The 19,945-nt window shown below is 43.3% G+C and overlaps 1 protein-coding gene across 5 annotated transcripts in view; it reads right to left on the bottom strand.

Annotated features, from left to right (window-relative positions):
- CMTR1 (cap methyltransferase 1) overlaps positions 1-19,945 on the bottom strand; it is a 50,424-nt gene that overhangs the window by 4,120 nt on the left and 26,359 nt on the right. For 3 of the 5 annotated variants that reach the window (XM_043591284.1, XM_043591288.1, XM_043591283.1), the window contains 10 exons: positions 18,238-18,334; positions 17,786-17,918; positions 16,895-17,074; positions 5,972-6,028; positions 5,151-5,208; positions 4,581-4,649; positions 3,817-3,948; positions 2,725-2,847; positions 1,977-2,068; positions 1,077-1,145 (listed from right to left, as the gene is read on the bottom strand). In XM_043591284.1, coding sequence (XP_043447219.1) covers positions 1,077-1,145; positions 1,977-2,068; positions 2,725-2,847; positions 3,817-3,948; positions 4,581-4,649; positions 5,151-5,208; positions 5,972-6,028; positions 16,895-17,074; positions 17,786-17,918; positions 18,238-18,334 — 1,010 coding nt within the window. The remainder of the gene's footprint in view (positions 1-1,076; positions 1,146-1,976; positions 2,069-2,724; positions 2,848-3,816; positions 3,949-4,580; positions 4,650-5,150; positions 5,209-5,971; positions 6,029-16,894; positions 17,075-17,785; positions 17,919-18,237; positions 18,335-19,945) is intronic. The other 2 variants (XM_043591285.1, XM_043591287.1) reach the window with 2 other exon arrangements.

Raw genomic sequence — 19,945 nt, 5'->3', positions numbered from 1 at the left:
CTTGTCTTCTGCTTCTGGCCCCAGTACCCCAACCCACCAGAATGAGGACCCCCAGCCCCGTGTGCTGCTGTCCAACACAGATGCCCTAGCTCAGAGCTACCAAACACCCCCTTGGGCCTGCCCCACCGCAACTGGGGAGCACAACTATGGTTACTGAAGAAGGGGGAGAGAGGAAGATCTGGCAGACACCCAAGTCATCTTCACTGTCACCAGGGGCCCGAATACCAAGGTCCAGGCTCTTGTGTAGATCACCATGGATTTTAGGGCTTCCTGTAGCAGAGTTATTTCCAAACAGTCCTAACGGGCCTTTTACCATAGGGGGCAGGGGGACCTCTACCCAGGGTGCAGGGTTCCTTCACCTCTGGGGGCCTCTGAACACATCTTTGGAACTGCTGGGTAAGGTCTCCAGGGACCCAGCAACTAGACCACAAGCAACACAGGGAGGGTCCCTGGAAGGTGTCCCTCAGGACCTGGCAGACAGGACATTTTATAAAAAGTGTAGAGAGACACCTCGGTCTCCAATCATATAGTCTGGGTCTCCAAGCCCCAAAGGTAATAACCTCTGACCTGGGCACAGCCTGGAAAGTCTGGTCTCCCTATGTGGGCTCCCTGACTGTCCTCATCCTCCTCTCCTACCTCAGGGCCTGGAACTTTCACACCATCTAACGTGGCAACAAACACTCTGTTCTTCCTGTTCAAAAACTCCCATTCCCTTAGCACCCTTTTCTCACCTGAAAAAAAAGAAAAGGCCAGGTGGTATGCTAATGAGTGTGAATGTGCAAGGTGTGTAGGAGAAGCATGTGCATCTTCAATGACACCTTAACCCCTAGGAATGCATCTCCTGTGGAGGCTGGCCCACCATGACAGGCGGGATGGGGAGACACTCTGGGGCGAAGGACACACCTACCCAGCACCCCACCCCAATTCACATTCACCAAGGGTAGTCTTATCTCTAACCACAACTTTGCCTGGTCCTCTCTACTGAGCCCTCCCATCCTCCACAGGATGGGGAAGCAGGCACTGGCCAGAAAGAAGCAATGGGGAATGGGGGTTTGGGAGGGAGACCATATGCTCACCTGATGGGATTCATGTCAGGCCGACTGGGCTTGGAAACAGCTTTCACAAATTTCTCAGCAAGCTGAATTCTAGAGCACAAACAGAGTCTCTCAGAGGTGAGCCAAGGCGCCTCCACTAGCACCCCTGCCCCCAGGGCATCTGTGTGGCACCAGAGACGGAACACTTCTGAATGTGGAGCAAAGCCGCTCCACGAGGCAGCACTCCTATGCCTGAGGAAGCCCACCCTGCCCTTCTCCACTAACATCTTTGTGGACGCCCTCCCTCTGTAGATTTGGACATCCAGTTTTGCTACATGTTGGTAGGCTTTTCTGAAGTGTGCCTTGAGTTGTGCTCAGTCCCCTCCACTAGAACTTAAAATGTCATCTGTATCGTGTATGTCGACTCACCCCAAACCACTGATGCCACAGCACACCCACTCAGAAGAACCAACTTTGGCATATCAGTATCACGGCAGTGTGAGAGGTCCCTCCTTTGTGTCCCTCACCCCCCTTCTAACAACTGATCAGTCATCCATCCACAAGCAAAAGGGCCGCTGTGGGATCCAGATGAACAGACTTAAACGGGACCACCCATGCTCAAGATGTGTTCTTCAGAGACCCTCCCTCTCTCCATAAGCCTATCCTCTTGCTCAACCTGAATCAAAACCACTTCTGATCTGAACAGCTGTGGCCAAACGGAGTGTGCTGGTATCTGTGGCAATGGAGGCCCAAGCCCCAGCAAACTCTGCAGTGCAGATACTAATTCCTCACCCAGGCCGTGGAACCAGCCCATGGGTGGGGAAGGAAAACTAACGATAGCCTTAAGCAAGAAGGCCTGGGTGAGGGACCAAGCCTCAGAGGCTGCTGCCGCACAGCTGACCTGGCCTACCCTGCCCTCCCTCCCCAGGACCCAGGTCAAACCGCTGGTTAAAGTGCTGCTCCCGCACGTCACTGCCATTCAGCACGAGGACATCGAGGATGTGGATGGCACTAATCTTCCGCTGGGCCTTCCCCTAGAAGAAGAAGTGCGCTGCCCACCCTGCCAAGCATCGGCCTGGGGCCCACTGCCCACCATGGCATGCTGGCCTCCGTTCTACCTATATATCACCGGGGGAAGAGAAGGACTCCAAACACAGAACTCTCTTGTGCCTCCCGCCCAGATCATTCTCAGCACCACACCAGCCCAGCCTTCCGAGCAGCCAGAGATCTGAGGCTTTAGGTGATGAGCACCCCTGAACCTCAAACTCAGTGAGGCTGCCGCCATGGTGCTCCATTCAGGGCCTAGCTTCCCAATCTTGTCCACTGTTCCCATTGACTGTTCTGAAAGTCATCTGTATGGCTGTCATGGCCAAAGCTCAAGGGATCCCTGGTAAAAACAAAATCAGCAGCTAAAAAATACCCAGCAGGCCCACTAGGGCCCAGGATGCCCAGAGATGACTGAGGTTCCCTCTTGCACACATGGGGACTGTGATCCTTCCTACCTAAACGTATCATTGTTTCGAGCAACTACCCAAGGAGGAGGAATCATTTCACAGCCTTCCCCCAGCTCTGGGCCCTGTCAAGCACCACAATGTGACCCAGTTAACTTGGGGGGAAAAGGGCCAGGCTCAGCCGTGCCCCAGTTCCCTAGCTGGCAGGGCCAGAACACATGAGCAGAACCACCTCTGACCTCCCCTTTCAGTTCATGGACGATCTCCACAGACAGCAGAGTATCCCGGGGTAGCTCTGTCTTCAGGTCTAGCTTGACCCAGCGGTCTGACTGGCGGCCGTCCCACGTGTAGATCTGGGACTTCTACAGGCAGAGAGAAAGGGCCTCATGAGGCAGGCATGGAGATTGAGGGGTGAGTGCTCAAAAGAGCTTTCAGTTGGCGGTTATAAGCTGATGGGGCTGGGAAATGTCAGAAGAAAATGTCTAGGAGAGATTAGTGTTATACTTCAACGACAGGGATCTGGCTCAGTCCTGGTGGTAGGGAACAGGCCCAGGGCCTAAGGCCAAAAGGCCAAAAGGCCTAAGTCCAGGGGTATCTGGGTGGCTCAGTTGGTTAAGTGTCCAACTTTGGCTCAGTCATGGTCTCTTGGTTCAAGGGTTCGAGCCCTGTGTCAGGCTCTGTGCTGACAGCTCAGAGCCTGCTTCAGATTCTGTGTCTCCTTCTCTCTCTGCCCCTCCCCTGCTCATGCTCTGTCTCTCCCTCAAAAATAAACAAACATTAAAAAAAAAAAAAAAAAAGGCCCAAGTCCATGATTAGTGACCCTCAAAAAAGATCAAGCTTATGGAGCACCTGGGCCTGGGTGGCTCAGTTGGCTGAGCACTTTTTTTTTTTTAAGTTTATTTATTTGTTTTGGGAAAGAGAGAGGCAGAGAGAGCGAATCCCAAGCAGGCTCCACGCTGTCAGCACAGAGCCCGATGGGGGTGGTGTTACAAAGAAATGGCTGCATGGATTCAAGCCACAGGAGCCTGCTGACAATCCTGTTGGCCTAGGAAGCTTAATATCACAAGAAAAGAAGCAGTGTTCCCTTTACAATGCACAGAGATGAATACGCAAATGTGAATGAATGAAAAACTGAATGGATGAATGACACTTGGCTAACTCACAGAAAGGAAGTGAAGCTTTAAGAAATACCTTCCCTGGGGTCAAAGCCCCAGCTCCCTAGTGCCAAGAGAACGCGCACCGAGGGTGGCAGGCAGCTGTCCAGACTCCCACAGACACAGAGCAAGGTTCCACCACCCCGACAGTAGAGAGGAAGCCAGCAACAGACTTACCCCCAGACCGATGAGGAACTTCTGCTCGCTGCCAGACACCATGCAGCGGTAGTCAAGCACTGGGCGGATCTTCTCCAGGGTTTTGGAGGTGAGCAGCGTGGGCTTATAGCTGAAGATGTCAATCTCAGTGCCCTGCAGCCCCGGGTCAGAGAAAACATGGCTGGGTTGGGGGAAGGGACAGGCGCTCAGTATGGGTGCCTGTATGAGGGATGGGGGCAGGCTGGGAGAGGCGAAGGACAGGAAGCACTTGCTCTCTGAAACATGCCCCCCTGCTCTCCCTAACCATGCACTAACTGGGATCTAATTCCATCTGCTTGGAGTGTTCCTTTAGGACCTATTAGAAGAGGCTGGGAAGGGAAAGAACACCAACTCCCTGAGTACAGATCAATTTACCAGAGCTATAAGGAAATGCCGCCAGAATATATAAGCCACCCCTTCAATAAAACTGAAGGCGAGGACTCATCAGTAGTTGGTCTGAGAGCAGTTAAGTGACCACTCCACCCCATTCAGAAATATGTACACATGCTACTTTTCTGAAGTCATCTGGAACCTCATTCTCCAGTCTGTGACCCCACAAAACCAGCACAACGGCCCCATAATCTGGGCTAGATTTAAATGAAGCCCAGCCCCTCAGAATCCAGGAGGTGCCTACACAAGCCCTCTGGAGGCCAGGCATCTGGAGGGAGGATGGCACGGGTCTGATACCTTCCACATCTAAAGATAGGCCTCTCTGACTTTTTATTTTCAACAGATACCAAACTCACCTGGATTAGCTCAAAGAACTTAGATTTGGGGTCTGAGGAAGAAGGAGCAACTCGAGCCTGGTCTGGGATCTGAAAGGAGCCAGCAAAGAGCTTTGATTTGCAAATGTACTTTCAACGAAAGCTGTGTGTATGCACATGCAGGCGAGGGGATAGGTCCAGACAGGGGAAGAGGCAATGGCCCCCAACAAAGGGGGCTAGAAAGCAGGAGATGGGAGTGGGTAATCCAGTCACTGCCTCACTTCAAGCCCTGTGGTTGCACACCACAAAGGCCCCTTCCCTCTGTCTGGGACTCACTGTGGGCAGAGAGTTGCTGTATAGGGCCCTGGCAACAAAATGAGGCCTGGTCACCCACCACCCTTGTCCTTTTTGACCCAACTGCAGGACCACAATGTCAGTGAAAGGGCCAAAAAGGTAACTCCTGACAATGCTAAGACGTCTAACTCTGGAACCCTGTGAGGGTAGGGAGACGTTGACATGTAAGGAGAAACCCTAAGTAGACAGGGTTGGTCAATCCATTCTTCTCTACAGCTTCCCTGCTCTGGAGTAATAATGGGCTAGGGAGATGCTCACCCCCCAAAGTCGAAGGCACTCTTTCCGGATCTCTGCCTGCCGAGGCTCACTCAGGGTTCTGGGAAAATAAAACCAACAAGTGATTAAAACCTCCAAGAGGTACAAGGAGTGTGCATCCCATGCACCCCTCAGAACTCCCAAGAGAGGAAGCCCAGATGAATAAACGTGTGTGCACACAGAGGCCATGCTGCCATTAGCCCAGGATGCTTACAACACTCACATGGCTCTGCCCCTTAAAGAGGGGGGATCAGATGTAGACAAAATGGATGACCTCCCCTTCTCACCACAAAGGGAAGGAAGACTACCCTCCCGATCACCCTGAATGCCAGAGTTCCCCACACACTCTCCTCTCTGAGCATGTTCTGGCTTTTCCTCTGCTGATACACATTAAGTTCATCCGAATGGATGCCACTATGCTCCAGAAAGCTTTATCAGCTTATGCTGACCCCCTACCAGAAGAATGGTTTTCTTAGACCAGTCCTATCTCCCCTCTCTTGATCACTCTTTATTCTGTGTCCCCTCAACATTATGCATTCTACTCATACTATGCCACTCTACACCCTCTGATGCACCCTCTACATTCCTCCTGTATCCTTTTCCTGGGGTACTCTTATCTGCCTAAACACAAAGTCTTTGAGGGCAAGGTTCATGCCATCTACTTCTCTGGTATGCTTCACAGACCACAGCAGAGTAAAAGATTAAAAAAAAAAATAGACGTTTTTAAATGTTTGTTGAAATGAAATAAAGAGCTCAGAGGAAGGAGCAAAATGAAAAGATCTTTCCTTGAAATAAAAGAATTCTGGGGAGTGGGCAACACTCACGTGTCTTGAACAAAGGCATGGATTTTGGCCAGAGCTTTGATCTGCAGACTACAGTGGCTAGAGAGAGGGGGGGGAAAAAAAAGATTTAATTTCAGAAGGATTACCAAAAAAGGCAAAAGATACCAAAAAAGAGAAGCTCAGCCAGAGCAGTGGCCATCTACATCTGGGGGAGAGGGGCTGGAGAACTGAAAGAGAACCCCCTTGACTACACCCCAAGATACAGTTACATGGGGCCTGCTAAAGGCTTACGATAAAGCAGAACTGAGTCAAACCCACTAGACACCCAGCTCCCAAGTCCTGCTAAAAGGAAAGTTCTGATCCCATCCTTAAAAACTTGAAAGCAGTAGTGAATTAATTCTAAATAAAGCAACGACAAAGCCCAGACCCAGTTCAGCTGCAGACTGAACTGACTCAACCCACCTACACTAGCAGCTGCCCTTGCTACTTTAATCCCCACTATCCTTTTATACAATGTCTGGCATTAAATTAAAGAGTGTGTGACATGTGATAAAGCAAGAAAATGTGACCAGCTAACAAGAGGGGAAACAATCCAATAGCAGAAGATCCAGAAATGGTCCAGATGTTCATATTATCAGACATGGCCCTTAAAATAACTGAAAAACATATTAAAGGATCTAGTAGAAAAGATGTACAACATTCATGGAAAGATAGAGAATTTCAGCAGAGGTACAGAAACCATATTTCTAAAAAACCAAGATTCTAGGATTGAAAACTATGATATTAGAGATGAAGAATGATTTTGATGGGCTTATCACCATACTGAAAACAGCAGAGGAAAGAATCAGTGAACTTGGTGATAATGAGGTCAACAGAAACTCAAACCAAAACATAAAGAGAGAAAAAAGTGAAAAAAAAATACCAGTATTAGAACTCTACAGGACAATAGCAAACAGTTAAACATAAATAAGTAGAGTCTCATAAGCAGAAAAAAGAATAAGACAAAAATACTAACAAGATAATAGCCAAGAATTTTCCCAAACTGGTAAATGAAATCAATCCACAGATCCAAGGTCAGAGAACCCCAGGCAGAATCAGTACAAAGAAAACCATATATAAACACACTGTGGTCAACATGTTGAAAACAAAGATAAAGGGAAAATCTTAAAAGCACTCAGAGGAAAAAGGACACATGATATGCATGAAAACAGTTAACAGTAATGACTGACTTCTCTCATCAGAAACAAGGAAGGCAGAAAACAATGGAACATTATCTTTAAAGTGCTGAAAGAGAAACACGACCAACCTCAAATTCTATATCCAATAAAAGTATCCTTCAAAGAGGAGAGGGAAATAAATACATTTTCAAAAGACAAATTACTCCAGCATACTTGCACAATAAAAATAGGCTAAAAGAAATTCTTTAGGCCAAAGGGAAAGGATTCCAAACAGAAACCCAGTTCTGCAAGAACTAGAAATGAAGAACACCAAAATGTGTAAATAGGTCAGTAGATACAAAGGACCTTTTTAAAAAATGTAAATGTACATATGCAGGCATACCTCGTTTTATTGCACTTCACATTACTGCACCTGACAGATAATGCATTTTTTACAAATTGCAGGTGGCAACCCTGTGTTGACCAAGTCTATTGGTGCCATTTTCCCAACGGCATTTGCTCGCTGCATGTCTCTGTGTCATATTTTGGTAATTCTCATAATATTTCAAACTTTTACATTATTGTTATATTTGTTATGGTAATCTGTGATCAGTGAACTTTGGAGCCTGAAGATGTGGCTGAATTGCTATAAAACTTTATCAGATGAGGAGGTGCTTCTTATGAATGAGCAAAGAAAGTAGTTTCTTGAGATGGAATCTACTCGTGGCGAAGATGCTGTGCAGACTGTTGAAATGACAACAAAGGATTGAGAGTATTACATAAACTTAGCTGATAAAGCAGTGTCAGGGTTTGAGAGGATGGACTCCAATTTTGAAAGAAGTTCTGTCAGTAAGATGTTATCAAACATCACATGCTACAGAGAACCCATTCATAAAAGGAAGAGTCAATCAATGTGGCAAATGTCATTGTCTTATTTTAAGAGACTGCCACAACCATCCCAACCTTCAATAATCACCACCCTGATCAGTCAGCAGCCATCAGCACTGAGGCAAAACCCTGCACCAGCAAAAAGATTATGACTCACTAAAAGCCCCGACAATGGTTAACATTTTTTTTTTTAGCAATAAAGCATTTTTTAAATTAAGATTTGTACATTGTTTTTTGTACACAGTGTTACTGCACACTTAGTAAACTATAGTATAAACACAACTTTACATGCACTAAGAAACAAAAATTGATTTGACTTGCCATATTGCAATATTCACCTTACTGCAGTGATCTAGAACCAAACCTGCAGTATCTCTGAGGTATGCCTGTACAGGCAGATATACTTTAAATCTCTTTAAAAGATGATATAGACTTTATGGTTTAAAATAAAAATAATAGCAAGCTAAAGTAGGGTTTATATAAAACAAGAACACAAAGGCAGAACTGTAAATGCATATATACTGTGGTAATAAGGTTCTTACATTGTTCATAAAGCAGGATACTCTTTGAAAGTAAACCATGATAAATTAAAGATGAATACTGTTATCTTTAAAAGAGCTAAAATAACTCTCAACAACAGCCAAATTCTGGAAAAAGCCTAAATGTCCATCAACTGATGAATGGATAAAGAAATTGTGGTTTATATACACAATGGAGTACTACGTGGCAATGAGAAAGAATGAAATATGGCCCTTTGTAGCAACGTGGATGGAACTGGAGAGTGTGATGCTAAGTGAAATAAGCCATACAGAGAAAGACAGATACCATATGGTTTCACTCTTATGTGGATCCTGAGAAGCTTAACAGAAACCCATAGGGGAGGGGAAGAAAAAAAAAAAAAAAGAGGTTAGAGAGGGAGAGAGCCAAAGCATAAGAGACTCTTAAAAACTGAGAACAAACTGAGGGTTGATGGGGTATTGGAGGGAGGGGAGGGTGGGTGATGGGCACTGAAGAGGGCATCTTTTGGGATGAGCACTGGGTGTTGTATGGAAACCAATTTGACAATAAATTTCATATATTAAGTAAATAAATAAAAAACAAATAAATAAAAGAGCTAAAATATAAAACAAAAAGACATAAAAAAGAAAAATCCAAGGAGATATAAACGAATATTAAAAAATACCAACCAGCCCCCCCAAAAAAGGAAGGAACTGAGAAACAAAAAGAAAACAGGATAAAGAGATACTAAACAACCAAGATAAGAGGATTTAAAAAAAAAGTTTTTTTAATGTTTATTTTTGAGAGAGACAGAGTACGAGCAGGGTAAGGGCAGAGAGAGAGAGGGAGACACAGAATCCAAAGCAGGCTCCAGGCTCTGAGCTGTCAGCACAGAGCCTGACACGGGGCTCAAACCCACGAACTGTGAGATCATGACCTGAGCCGAAGTCGGACACTAAATCAACTGAGCCAGCCAGGTGCTCCAAGATAGAGGATTTAAACCCAAACATATCAATAATTACATTCCATGTAACTATACTAAACACTCTAATTATAAGGCAGAGACTGTCACACTGCATAAGAAAGTAAGACCCAAGCATATGTTATTTATAAAGACAAACACAGGTTGAAAATAAAAGGACTTAAAAAGATAAACCAAGCAGGGGTATCTGTGGCTCAGTCAGTTAAGCATCTGACTTTAGCTCAGGTCACGATCTCATGGTTCCTGAGTTCGAGTCCCACATGGGGTGAGCTAGAGACCTGCTTCGGGTGAGCTCCAGCCACACTTTGGATGAGCTCGAGCCCCACTTCGGCCTCTGTGCTAACAGTGCAGAGCCTATATAGGATTCTCTTTCTCTTCTCTTTCTCCCTCTCTCTCTGCCCCTCGCTCACTCACACTCTCTCAAAAATAAATAAATGAATTGAAGAAAAAAAGACAAATCAATACTAAGCAAAAGAAAGTTGATGTGACTATATTAATACCAGATGAGGTAGACTTCAAGACAAAGAGTATTACTAGAGATAAAGAAGGATATTTCATAATGACAAAGGTCAATTCATTAAGAATAACAGAATACAGATTTAGAGACTAATAACCCTTATGAACACAGACTCAACTCAATAAAATATTAGTAAATCAAATACAGAATATATAAGAATGATATTCATAACCAAAGCATATTAAAAAATGAAAGACTGGTTTGCCATCTGAAAATCATTCAATGTAATTCACTGTATTAATGGAATAAAGAATAATACCATAATAATTTCTATAGATACAAAAAGGATCTGACAGAACTAAACATCCATTCAAAATAAAAATGCTCAACAATCTCAAAATAGAAGAAAACTCAATCTGATAAAGGACGTCTACAAAAACCTATTGCCAACACCACATTTAATGAAAGATTAAACACTTTATGCTTAAAATTAAGAATAAGGCAAGGCTGTCTGCTTTTATCACTTCAATTCAACATCAAATTGAAGGAATTAGTCATTTCAATAAGGCAAGAAAAAAACCAGAACTACCATATGATCCAGCAATTACACTTCTGGGTATTTATCCAAAAGAACTGAAATCAGGATCTTGCAAAAATATTAGCACCCCCATGTTCACTGAAGCACTATTCACAGTAACCAAGATGTAGAAACAACCTAAATGTCCACTGACAGATGAACAGATAAAGAAAATGTGGTAATATATATACAATGGAATATCTTTTTAAATTTTTTTAAGTAAACTGCACACCACATGTAGGACTTGAACTCACAACCCCAAGATCAAGAGCCACACGCTCTACCCACCGAGTCAGCCAAGCACCCCTTTACATACAATAGAGTATTTAGACAAGAAAGACAGAAAAGAAAGAAAGAAAAGAAAGAAAAGAAGGAAAGAAAGAAAGTAAGTTAGTTAGTTCTAGGCATCCAAACTGGAAAAAAAAAAAAAAAAAGTAAAATTATCTCAGTTCACAGACAGCATAATCCTTCATGCAAAAAAACCCTAAAGATTCCACCAAAAACTATTACAACTAATAATCAAATCTGGCCAATTTGCAGGATACAAAATCAACACACAAAAACCAGTCATTTCTACACAATAATGAATAATCTGAAAGGATGAAGAAAATAACTCCATTTACAATAGCATCAGAAAGAATAAAATACTCAGAAGTAAACTAAAGAAGTGTAAGACTTGTACACTAAAAGCTACAAATCACTGCTGACAAAAATGGAAAAAGACATAAATGGAAAGACATCCTGTGATCATGGATTGGAAGACTCAATATTGTTAACAAGACAATATTATCTAAAGCAATCTACAGATTCAATGTAATCCCTTTCAAAATCCCAAAGGCAATTTTTGCGAAAATGGAAAAACCCATCCTAAAATTCATATGGAATCTCAAGGGGCCCCATAGCCAGAACAATCTTGAAAGAGAAAAACAAACTGAAAGTCTCATATTTCCTAGTTTCAAAACTTACTACAAAGCTAGAAAAGGTACAGAATAGACAGCCCAGAAGTAAACCTCCGCATATATGATCAAATGATTTTCAACAAGGGTACCAAAACCATTTCATGAGGAAAGAATAGTCTTTTCAACAAATGGCGCTGGGAAAACTGGTTGTCTACATGCAAATGTATGAAGTTGGACCCTTACTTTATAACATCTACAAAAATTAACTCAAAATGGGTCAAAGACCTAAAGATAAGAGCTAAAAGTATAAAACACTTCGAAAAAAGCACAGTGAAAAGTTTCATGATGCTGGATTCAGCAATGATTTCCTGAATATTACACCAAAACCATAAACAATCAAAGAAAAAAAAGAAATTGAACCACATCAAATTAAAATCTGTGCACTGAAGGACACAATCAATGCAGGAAAAAAAACACATAATGAGAGAAAATATTTTCAAATCATATATCTGATGAGGGATTAATATCCAGAATATTAATAAAGAATCCTACCATTTGACAATGAAAAACACCAATTTAAAAATAGGCAAAGGACTAGAATAGGCATTTCTCCAAAGATACACAAACAGCCCGATACGAAAATATACTCAATATCAAAAGTCAAAACTACAATGAGACACCACCTCACACCCATTAGGAGGGCTATTATCCAAAAAAACAAAAACAGAAACAAAAACAGACAGACAACAACGGGTGTTGGTGAGAATGTGGAGAAACTGGAACCCTTGAGCATGACTGTTGGTAACGTGAAGTAGGTCAAGTGTTGTAAAAAATAGTATGGCAGTTGTAGCTGCACCATTTTAAGCACAATTACCATACTGAAAGCAGGGGCTCAGTTACTTGCACACCAATATTCAAAGCACTATTATGCACAGGAGCTAAAATGTGGGGACAATCCAAATATCCAACAACAGATGAATGGGTAAACAAAATGTGGTGTGTGTGTGTGTATATATATGTGTGTATATATATATATATATGTATATATGTATACATATATATATATGGAATATTATTTAGCCCTACGAGGAATGGAATTCTGACACATGCTACAACATGATATAAACCTTAAAAACATTATGCAAAGTGAAATAAGCCAGACACAAAAGAACAAATATCGTTATGATTTCACTTATATGAGGTACCTAGAACAGGCAAATTCATCGAGCTTCAAGGTGGGAGAAATGGGGAGTTATTGTTTAATGGGTACAGAATTTCTGTTTTGGATGATTAAAACATTCTGGAAATATACAGTGATGATGGTTGCACAACAATGTGAATGTATTTAATGCCAGTGAATTATACATTTTTTTTTTTAACATTTATTCATTTTTGAGAGACACAGAGACAGGGAGTGAGCATGGGAGGGGCAGAGAGAGGGAGACAAAATCTGAAATAGGCTCCAGGCTCCGAGCTGTCAGCACAGAGCCCGACGTGGGGCTCAAACCCACAAACTGTGAGATCATGACCTGAGCTGAAGTCAGACACTTAACCGACTGAGCCACCCAGGTGCCCCAGAATTACACATTTTAAAAATAGAGGCACCTGGGTAGCTCAGTTGGTTAAACCTTCAACTTCAGCTCACGTCACAATCTCATGGTTTGTGGGTTCAAGCCCCACCCCACGGTCGGCTCTGTGCTGACAGCTCAGGGCCTAGAGCCTGCTTCGGAGAGAGAGAGAGAGAGAGAGAGAGAGAGTGTGTGTGTGTGTCTCTCTCTCTCTCTCTCAGAGCCTGCTTCGGAGTGTGTGTGTGTGTGTGTGTCTCTCTCTCTCTCTCTGCCCTCCCCTGTTTGCACTCTCTCTCAAAAATAAACAAATAAAAAGGGTCAAAGTAGGGGGCACCTGGGTGAGTTTGAGCCCTGCAACGGGCTTTGTGCTGTCAGCAGGCTCTGTACAGAGCCTGCTTGGGATTCTCTCTCTCTCTCTCTCTCTCTCTCTCTCTCTCTCTCTCTCTCTGGCACTCCCCTACTTATATTCTCTCTCAAAATAAATAAACTTAAAAAAACTTTTTTTAACTTCTGTTTATCAAAATATACCATTAAGAAAATGAATAGGGGGCGCCTGGGTGGCGCAGTCGGTTAAGCGTCCGACTTCAGCCAGGTCACGATCTCGCAGTCCGCGAGTTCGAGCCCCGCGTCAGGCTCTGGGCTGATGGCTCAGAGCCTGGAGCCTGTTTCCGATTCTGTGTCTCCCTCTCTCTCTGCCCCTCCCCTGTTCATGCTCTGTCTCTCTCTGTCCCAAAAATAAATAAAAAACGTTGAAAAAAAAAAAAAATTTTTTAAAAAAAAAGAAAATGAATAGGCATGTACACATTAGGACAAAATATTCACAACACACATATTTGAAATCAGACTTGTATTCAAAATATAGAAAATAGAAAATATATTACAATTTAATAAAAAGAGGGGCACCTGGGTGACTCAGTCAGTTGAGCGTCTGACTCTTGATTTTGCTCAGGTCATGATCCTAGGGCTATGGGATTGAGTCCCATGTCAGCCTCCATGCTGAGCATGGAGCCTGCTTGGGATTCTCTCTCTTTCCCCAGCTTGTGCTCTCACAAAGAAAAAAAACCAAACAAACAAAAAAAAACCAACTTTTTAAAAAAAGTTTATTTATTTACTTTGAGAAAGTGAGGAAAGGGATAAGAAAGAGGGAGAGAGAGAATCCCAAGAAGGCTCCGCACTGAGAGTGTGGCTTGATCCCACAAACCGTGAGATCATGAGTCACATGTTCAACAGCCAATAAACACATGAAAAGAGGTTCAACGTCATTAGTCACCACAGAAATACAAATCCAAACCACAATGAGCTATCACTTCACAGAACTATTATCAAGAATAAAAAATAAAACAAGTTAAAAAAAAAAAAAAAGAAACTGAAAACCAACCCCCCTCCCCCAAAAAAGACAAGAAATAACAAGTGCTAGAGAGGATGTGGAGTAGAGAACCCTTGTGCAGTGATGGTAGGAATGTTAATTGGTACAGCCACTATGGAACACAGTATAGCATTTTCTCAGAAAATTAAAGGTATAAAACTACCACAGTCCAGCAATTCTTCCAGGTATTTATCAAAAGAAAACAAAAACACTAATTTGAAAAGACATATGTCCCCCTAGATTCATCACACCATTATTTATAGTAGCCAAAATGTGGAAGCAATCTGAATGTTCAACAGATGAATGGACAAATAAAATGTATATATACAATGGAATATTACTTGGCCACAAAAAAGAATGAAATCTTACTATTTCCAACAATACGGATGGATCTAGAGGATATTATGCTATGTGAAATAAGTCAAAATAAGAAAGAAAAAGACAAAAACACTTATATGTAGAATCTAAAACACAAAACAAATTAACAAATAAAACAGAAACAGACTCACAGAGAACCAACTGATGGTTGCCAGGAGGGAAAGAGTGGAGGGGGAATGGACAAAATAGGTGAAGGAGATTAAGTGGTGCAAGTGGTACAATCTTCCAGTTAAATAAATGAGAGACGGGAATGTAACATATAGCACAGGGAATATAGTTAACAATATCGTAACAACTTTATATGGTAACAGATGGTAACTAGACTTATCGTAGTTACCATTTCATATATGTATATAAATGCTGAATCACTATGTTGTACACCTGAAACTAACACAGATACTTAATTAACTATACACACACACACACACACACACACACACACACACAAATAGAACCCCCCACCAGAATAGCTAAAATGAAAAAGACTAACAATACCAAATGTTGGCAAAGATGTAGAACAATCAGAATTCTCACACTCTGCTACAGGGAGTATAAACTCATATAAGCACTTGAGAAAACTGTATGGCATTAAAAAGTACTCATCTAACCTATGACCTACAATTTCCACTCTTGGGTATTTATCTAAGAAAGGTGAAAACATTTGTCCACCAAAATCGCTGTACAAGAATGTTTTAGCAGCTTTATTCAGAATAGCCCCAAACTGGAAATAAAGTGTCCATTAACAGAAGAATAAATTTGGTATGCCCATACAATGGAATACTATTCAGCAATAAAGAGGAACAAACTAACACCACATGAGAGAATCTCAAAAATGTTATGGTAAGGAAAAAAGACAAATAAAACAAAAAACAGACACATAAGTGTGTATGTATATATGATTCCACTTACACTAAGTTCTAGAACGGGCAAAATCAGCCTAAGATAAAAATCAGAAGAGTGGTTACTTCCAGGTTGACTAGGTAGGGGCGCAAAGAAATTTCCTGAGGTTAATTTTTTTTTTTTAATCTTAATAGGAATGTAGGCTATATGAAGATATGCATTTGTCAAAAATACACATAAGATCTGCATTTCAATTATGGAATTATCCACCAATCTTTAAAAAAAAAAAAAGCAAACTGATTCATTGTAGGACTGCTTAAACACTGCACTATCGGGAGCACTGCAGAGTCCAGTTCCGCCGTGCATCCACACACATTCATAGCAGATGGGAGCACGGTTCAGCAAACAGAAATGTTACAAAGCCCTGGCGTTGCTGACTCTAGACCAGTTCCCGGACCTTTCCTCATGTATAACATGCCGAAGCTTAGTATCTTCTCCACCGTGGTGCCTAGCATTACCATCAAGATGAAAGCGCTGATGTGGCAGTACTGTGCAAAGTTAAAACACTGCAGGATGGTGGGCAAATGGGTAAAGACTTTCTATCCTTCGGTGATTCTCCAGGGCCACCTATACCTTCAAACTTCCATGGGAGACAGGATTATACCCTTAGAAATGACACCAACAACTGTTTGGCCCTGTGAGAAAGCACTTCTACTGATTCACTGTTACTATACAACTCTCCAACTTACCTCAAAAAATTTTTCTCCAAGTTTTCCCTTAGAAAACTGAGTCAACTGTCAACTTTAAATTATTACCAATAACACGAAGGGGGCAGAAACCAAAAAAAGGCTTAAAACAAACAAACAACAACAAAAAAACCCCAGCATTCAGATCATGCATCTAAAGAATTCATGAACTGGCAAAAAAGTTTTATTACCAGAAATTTCCAAAGCATGTTGCATATTTGCTTTCTAGCCATCTCCTGTTTCCAAACAGGGAGTTTCACAAGGCAACAACCATGATGGCTTTTCACAAACAGAAGCAAATAGAGTTACTCCTGCCTCCAGGGACCGGGCACGGTTGCGCTCTATCAGCTTCCACTATCATATTCAGGCTCCCATGGGCAGGGCAACACCAACCAGGTTCCCACTGGCCACCCTAGGGACAGGGCATGGGAGTAGGACAAGGGTCCCCAAGGTCCCCCACGTCCCAGAGAGTCCTGGAACAAGCACACCAATCCTAGTTACCAATGTTTGGGAATCGACAAAGTGATACTAAGAGCCATTCAGTCCTTCAATCTCTGGTCTTCCTTGATAACTACAGTGGTATCAGCAAAAAACACTGGGTTTGCTTACCTCTCATTGGACCGTATCATGTAGTCAGTAAATTCATGGTCTCCCTTGATTACCTCCAAGGGGACCACAAGGTTGACATCAGAATCAGTGTTCCGCAGCTGGTTGAGTTTAATATTGACTGAGAAGAGGTAATCACGCACGTCATCTATGCCCACCTTCAGGCCCTTGCACACCACATACCTGGCAGAAGATACCCTGTCACTCCACTGAGCAAGGGCTTCTCCCCCACATTCCTCCTCCCCAAACTCCTTGCTGAGTCATAAAGCTAAAGAATCTTAAGTCTGTGCACAAAGAACAGTACCAATTCTGTGCTGCAAAAGTTCAATTCGATTCCTTCCTTTTTATGTTGGGCTATATTTCTACTCTCTGTGGCAGTGGTTCCCAACTGCCCGGTGTCAGGCTGGCTGTATCACTGTCACTAGGGAGTCTGTTAAATTACAGACCTTGTCAATCAGACTCCCCAGGAACAGGGCCCAGAAATCTGTGTTTTTAACAAGCCACCTAGCAATTCAGACTGGCCACGTCTTCTCTCACGTCATGCATGAGCACTGTGTCCCAACTAGGATGCCAATAGTGCCTCTGGTTGGTGGCCCTCCTGCCCTGGCCCAGCCCATAGGTGCCCTTTTCACTCTCTCTTTCCTGGACCAAGCCAAGGATCCCCGACCTAAGTGTGAGGAATAAGGCTTGTGGAGAAGGAGGCAGAAGTTGCACTGACACACCACAGAACCAGTAAGATCCAAATCTTGACTCCTCTTGGCTCTAATCACTTCCTTAAAATCAGGGTTTTAATGTAGCTTGAGTACGAGCTTGAGTAGTTATGCCAGAGAGCTGCACTTTTCTGTTCTAACATTTAGGCAACTAGTCTGATTAGAATGGAGAGGAAGGCTTTACCTCTCAGAGTTGGCAGGACGGCTGGTAATCGGCTTAAAGAGACACACTCGTTCAAAGCAGCAGTACAGCAGGTAGATGAGCCCCACGCTGAACGGTGTGAACAGGTCAAAGGTTTTACAGATGAAGTGGCCTCCTAGATTAGAGTGAAGACACCAACAGCCGTCAGTGGGCTCTTACCCAGTGGTAAGGTAGTCTGAAGGAGTAAATGTGACAAAGCCAGGGACCCAGCGCTCGGGTCCATTAAAAGAGGCAATTTAAGGGGTAGTCTCAGTTTTAGAGGGGACTCTGGGGGATTCTATTGCACTAACTTCCCTAAATTCCTCATTTAGCCAACTGACACCTGATTTAAGCAGGTTTTTTTTTTTTTCTTACTCCAAAATCCCATACGTGCTCGTGTCCAAACAGGGCCTCTAGCGGACCCCAGGCTGGGGAGACACCTGAGGAAGCGTTACCTGTTCGGACAACAGACAGCGCCATGAGGAACTGACAGAGCAACAGCTGCTTGCTGAGGATCTCTTGCAGGTTCTCCTGTCCCTCCACTGAGAAACCCTGAAATGAGAGTATAAGAATCGGGAGTAGGAAAGAGTAGTGATGAGGACCTCGCTCATCCCTACTACATCTTCGTTAAGATTTCCTGAAGCGTTGGGGCGCCTGGGTGGCGCAGTCGGTTAGGCGTCCGACTTCAGCCAGGTCACGATCTCGCGGTCTGGGAGTTCGAGCCCCGCGTCGGGCTCTGGGCTGATGGCTCAGAGCCTGGAGCCTGTTTCCGATTCTGTGTCTCCCTCTCTCTCTGCCCCTCCCCCGTTCATGCTCTGTCTCTCTCTGTCCCAAAAATAAATAAACGTTGAAAAAAAAAATTAAAAAAAAAAAAAAAAAAAAAAGATTTCCTGAAGCATTTCCATTGATTTCCACCATCAGACTGATAAAAAATACAGCTCAGCGTTTAAATTATTTTGCACAGTCATATGGCTCCTCGCAGACGGAGCCAGTACCAGGACCCAGGCCTGACTCCTAGCACAGGGCCACTCTTCTGCTCCATCACTCCCAGGAGATACAACCAAGACTACTTTTCCAAGGAGATGGTCCAGAAAATTTTAAAACCCATTTGGGAACCCGGGGGCAAAATACTGGCTGGTCACAGGCCAACTACAAGATAGGAAACAGAATGCCCTGGTCAGTCCAAGACCCTGAGAGTGCTGTGAATACTCTGCCTGGGCTTAGCCACTGTTCAGGCCCCAGGATGGTGATAGGTGAAAAGTTAACACAACTGACAGTCACAGTAATCTCGCTCTCTGCTAACCAAAACCCCCTTCCTGTCTCAAGACCTTGGAGCCTCTCCCTCTAGCTGGCAGGGTCTCTGGCCAGGGTGTTTGTTCAAAGAATGTGCCTTGCCACCCCTGGAGTGGTCTCCCTCTCTGTGAGATACCAGCAGGGAGCAGAGAGCCAAGCTCACACAGAAGTAAACGAGGCTAGGAGTTGGAGGAGGGGGGAGAGGAGAGTTGTTTAATGACTACAGAGTTTCAATTTCACAAAAAGGAAAAAAGCATGGAAATCTGTTTCACAAAAATTTGAACATACTCAACACTACTGAACTTAAAAATGGTTGCAATGGGGGGGGGGGGGGCGCCTGGGTGGCTCAGTCAGTTGAGAGTCCAACTCTTGATTTTGGCTCAGATCATGATCCCAGGGTCGTGGGATCAGGCCCTGCATTGTGTTCCATGCTGAACATGGAGCCTGCTTGGGATATATTCTCTCTCTCTCTCTCTCTCTCTCTCTCTCTCTCTCCCCCGCCCTCTGCCCTGTTTGCACTCTCTCTCAAATAAAAAAATTAAAATTAAAAACTTAAAAAATTTTTTTAATGGCTGAGATGGTAAATTGTATGTGTGTTGTTGTTGTTGTTTTAACAATAACTTTCTTAAAATGTAAAGGATGCTGATGACTGTTAAGCTGGCACCAGCCAGGCCAGGTCTCCCTGCCTCAGTCCTACAAAGGTAATAGCTAAATGACTCAGAATCAGAAATTGTTTAACAATGTCCTCCAGATTTGTAGATGTTTCTCAAAATGCATGCCTGTTCACAGGGTCAATTAAATAAATAAATATCCCAAGTCATCAGGCTCCAATGCCTAAACAGAAAGACAATCCTTGAGTTTGTGCTCTAG

The sequence above is a fragment of the Prionailurus bengalensis genome, chromosome B2 (assembly GCF_016509475.1).
Source record: "Prionailurus bengalensis isolate Pbe53 chromosome B2, Fcat_Pben_1.1_paternal_pri, whole genome shotgun sequence".
Taxonomy (NCBI): domain Eukaryota; kingdom Metazoa; phylum Chordata; class Mammalia; order Carnivora; family Felidae; genus Prionailurus; species Prionailurus bengalensis.
Note: the sequence above shows the minus strand (reverse complement) of the source record. Positions and strands in the feature narration are given on the sequence as shown.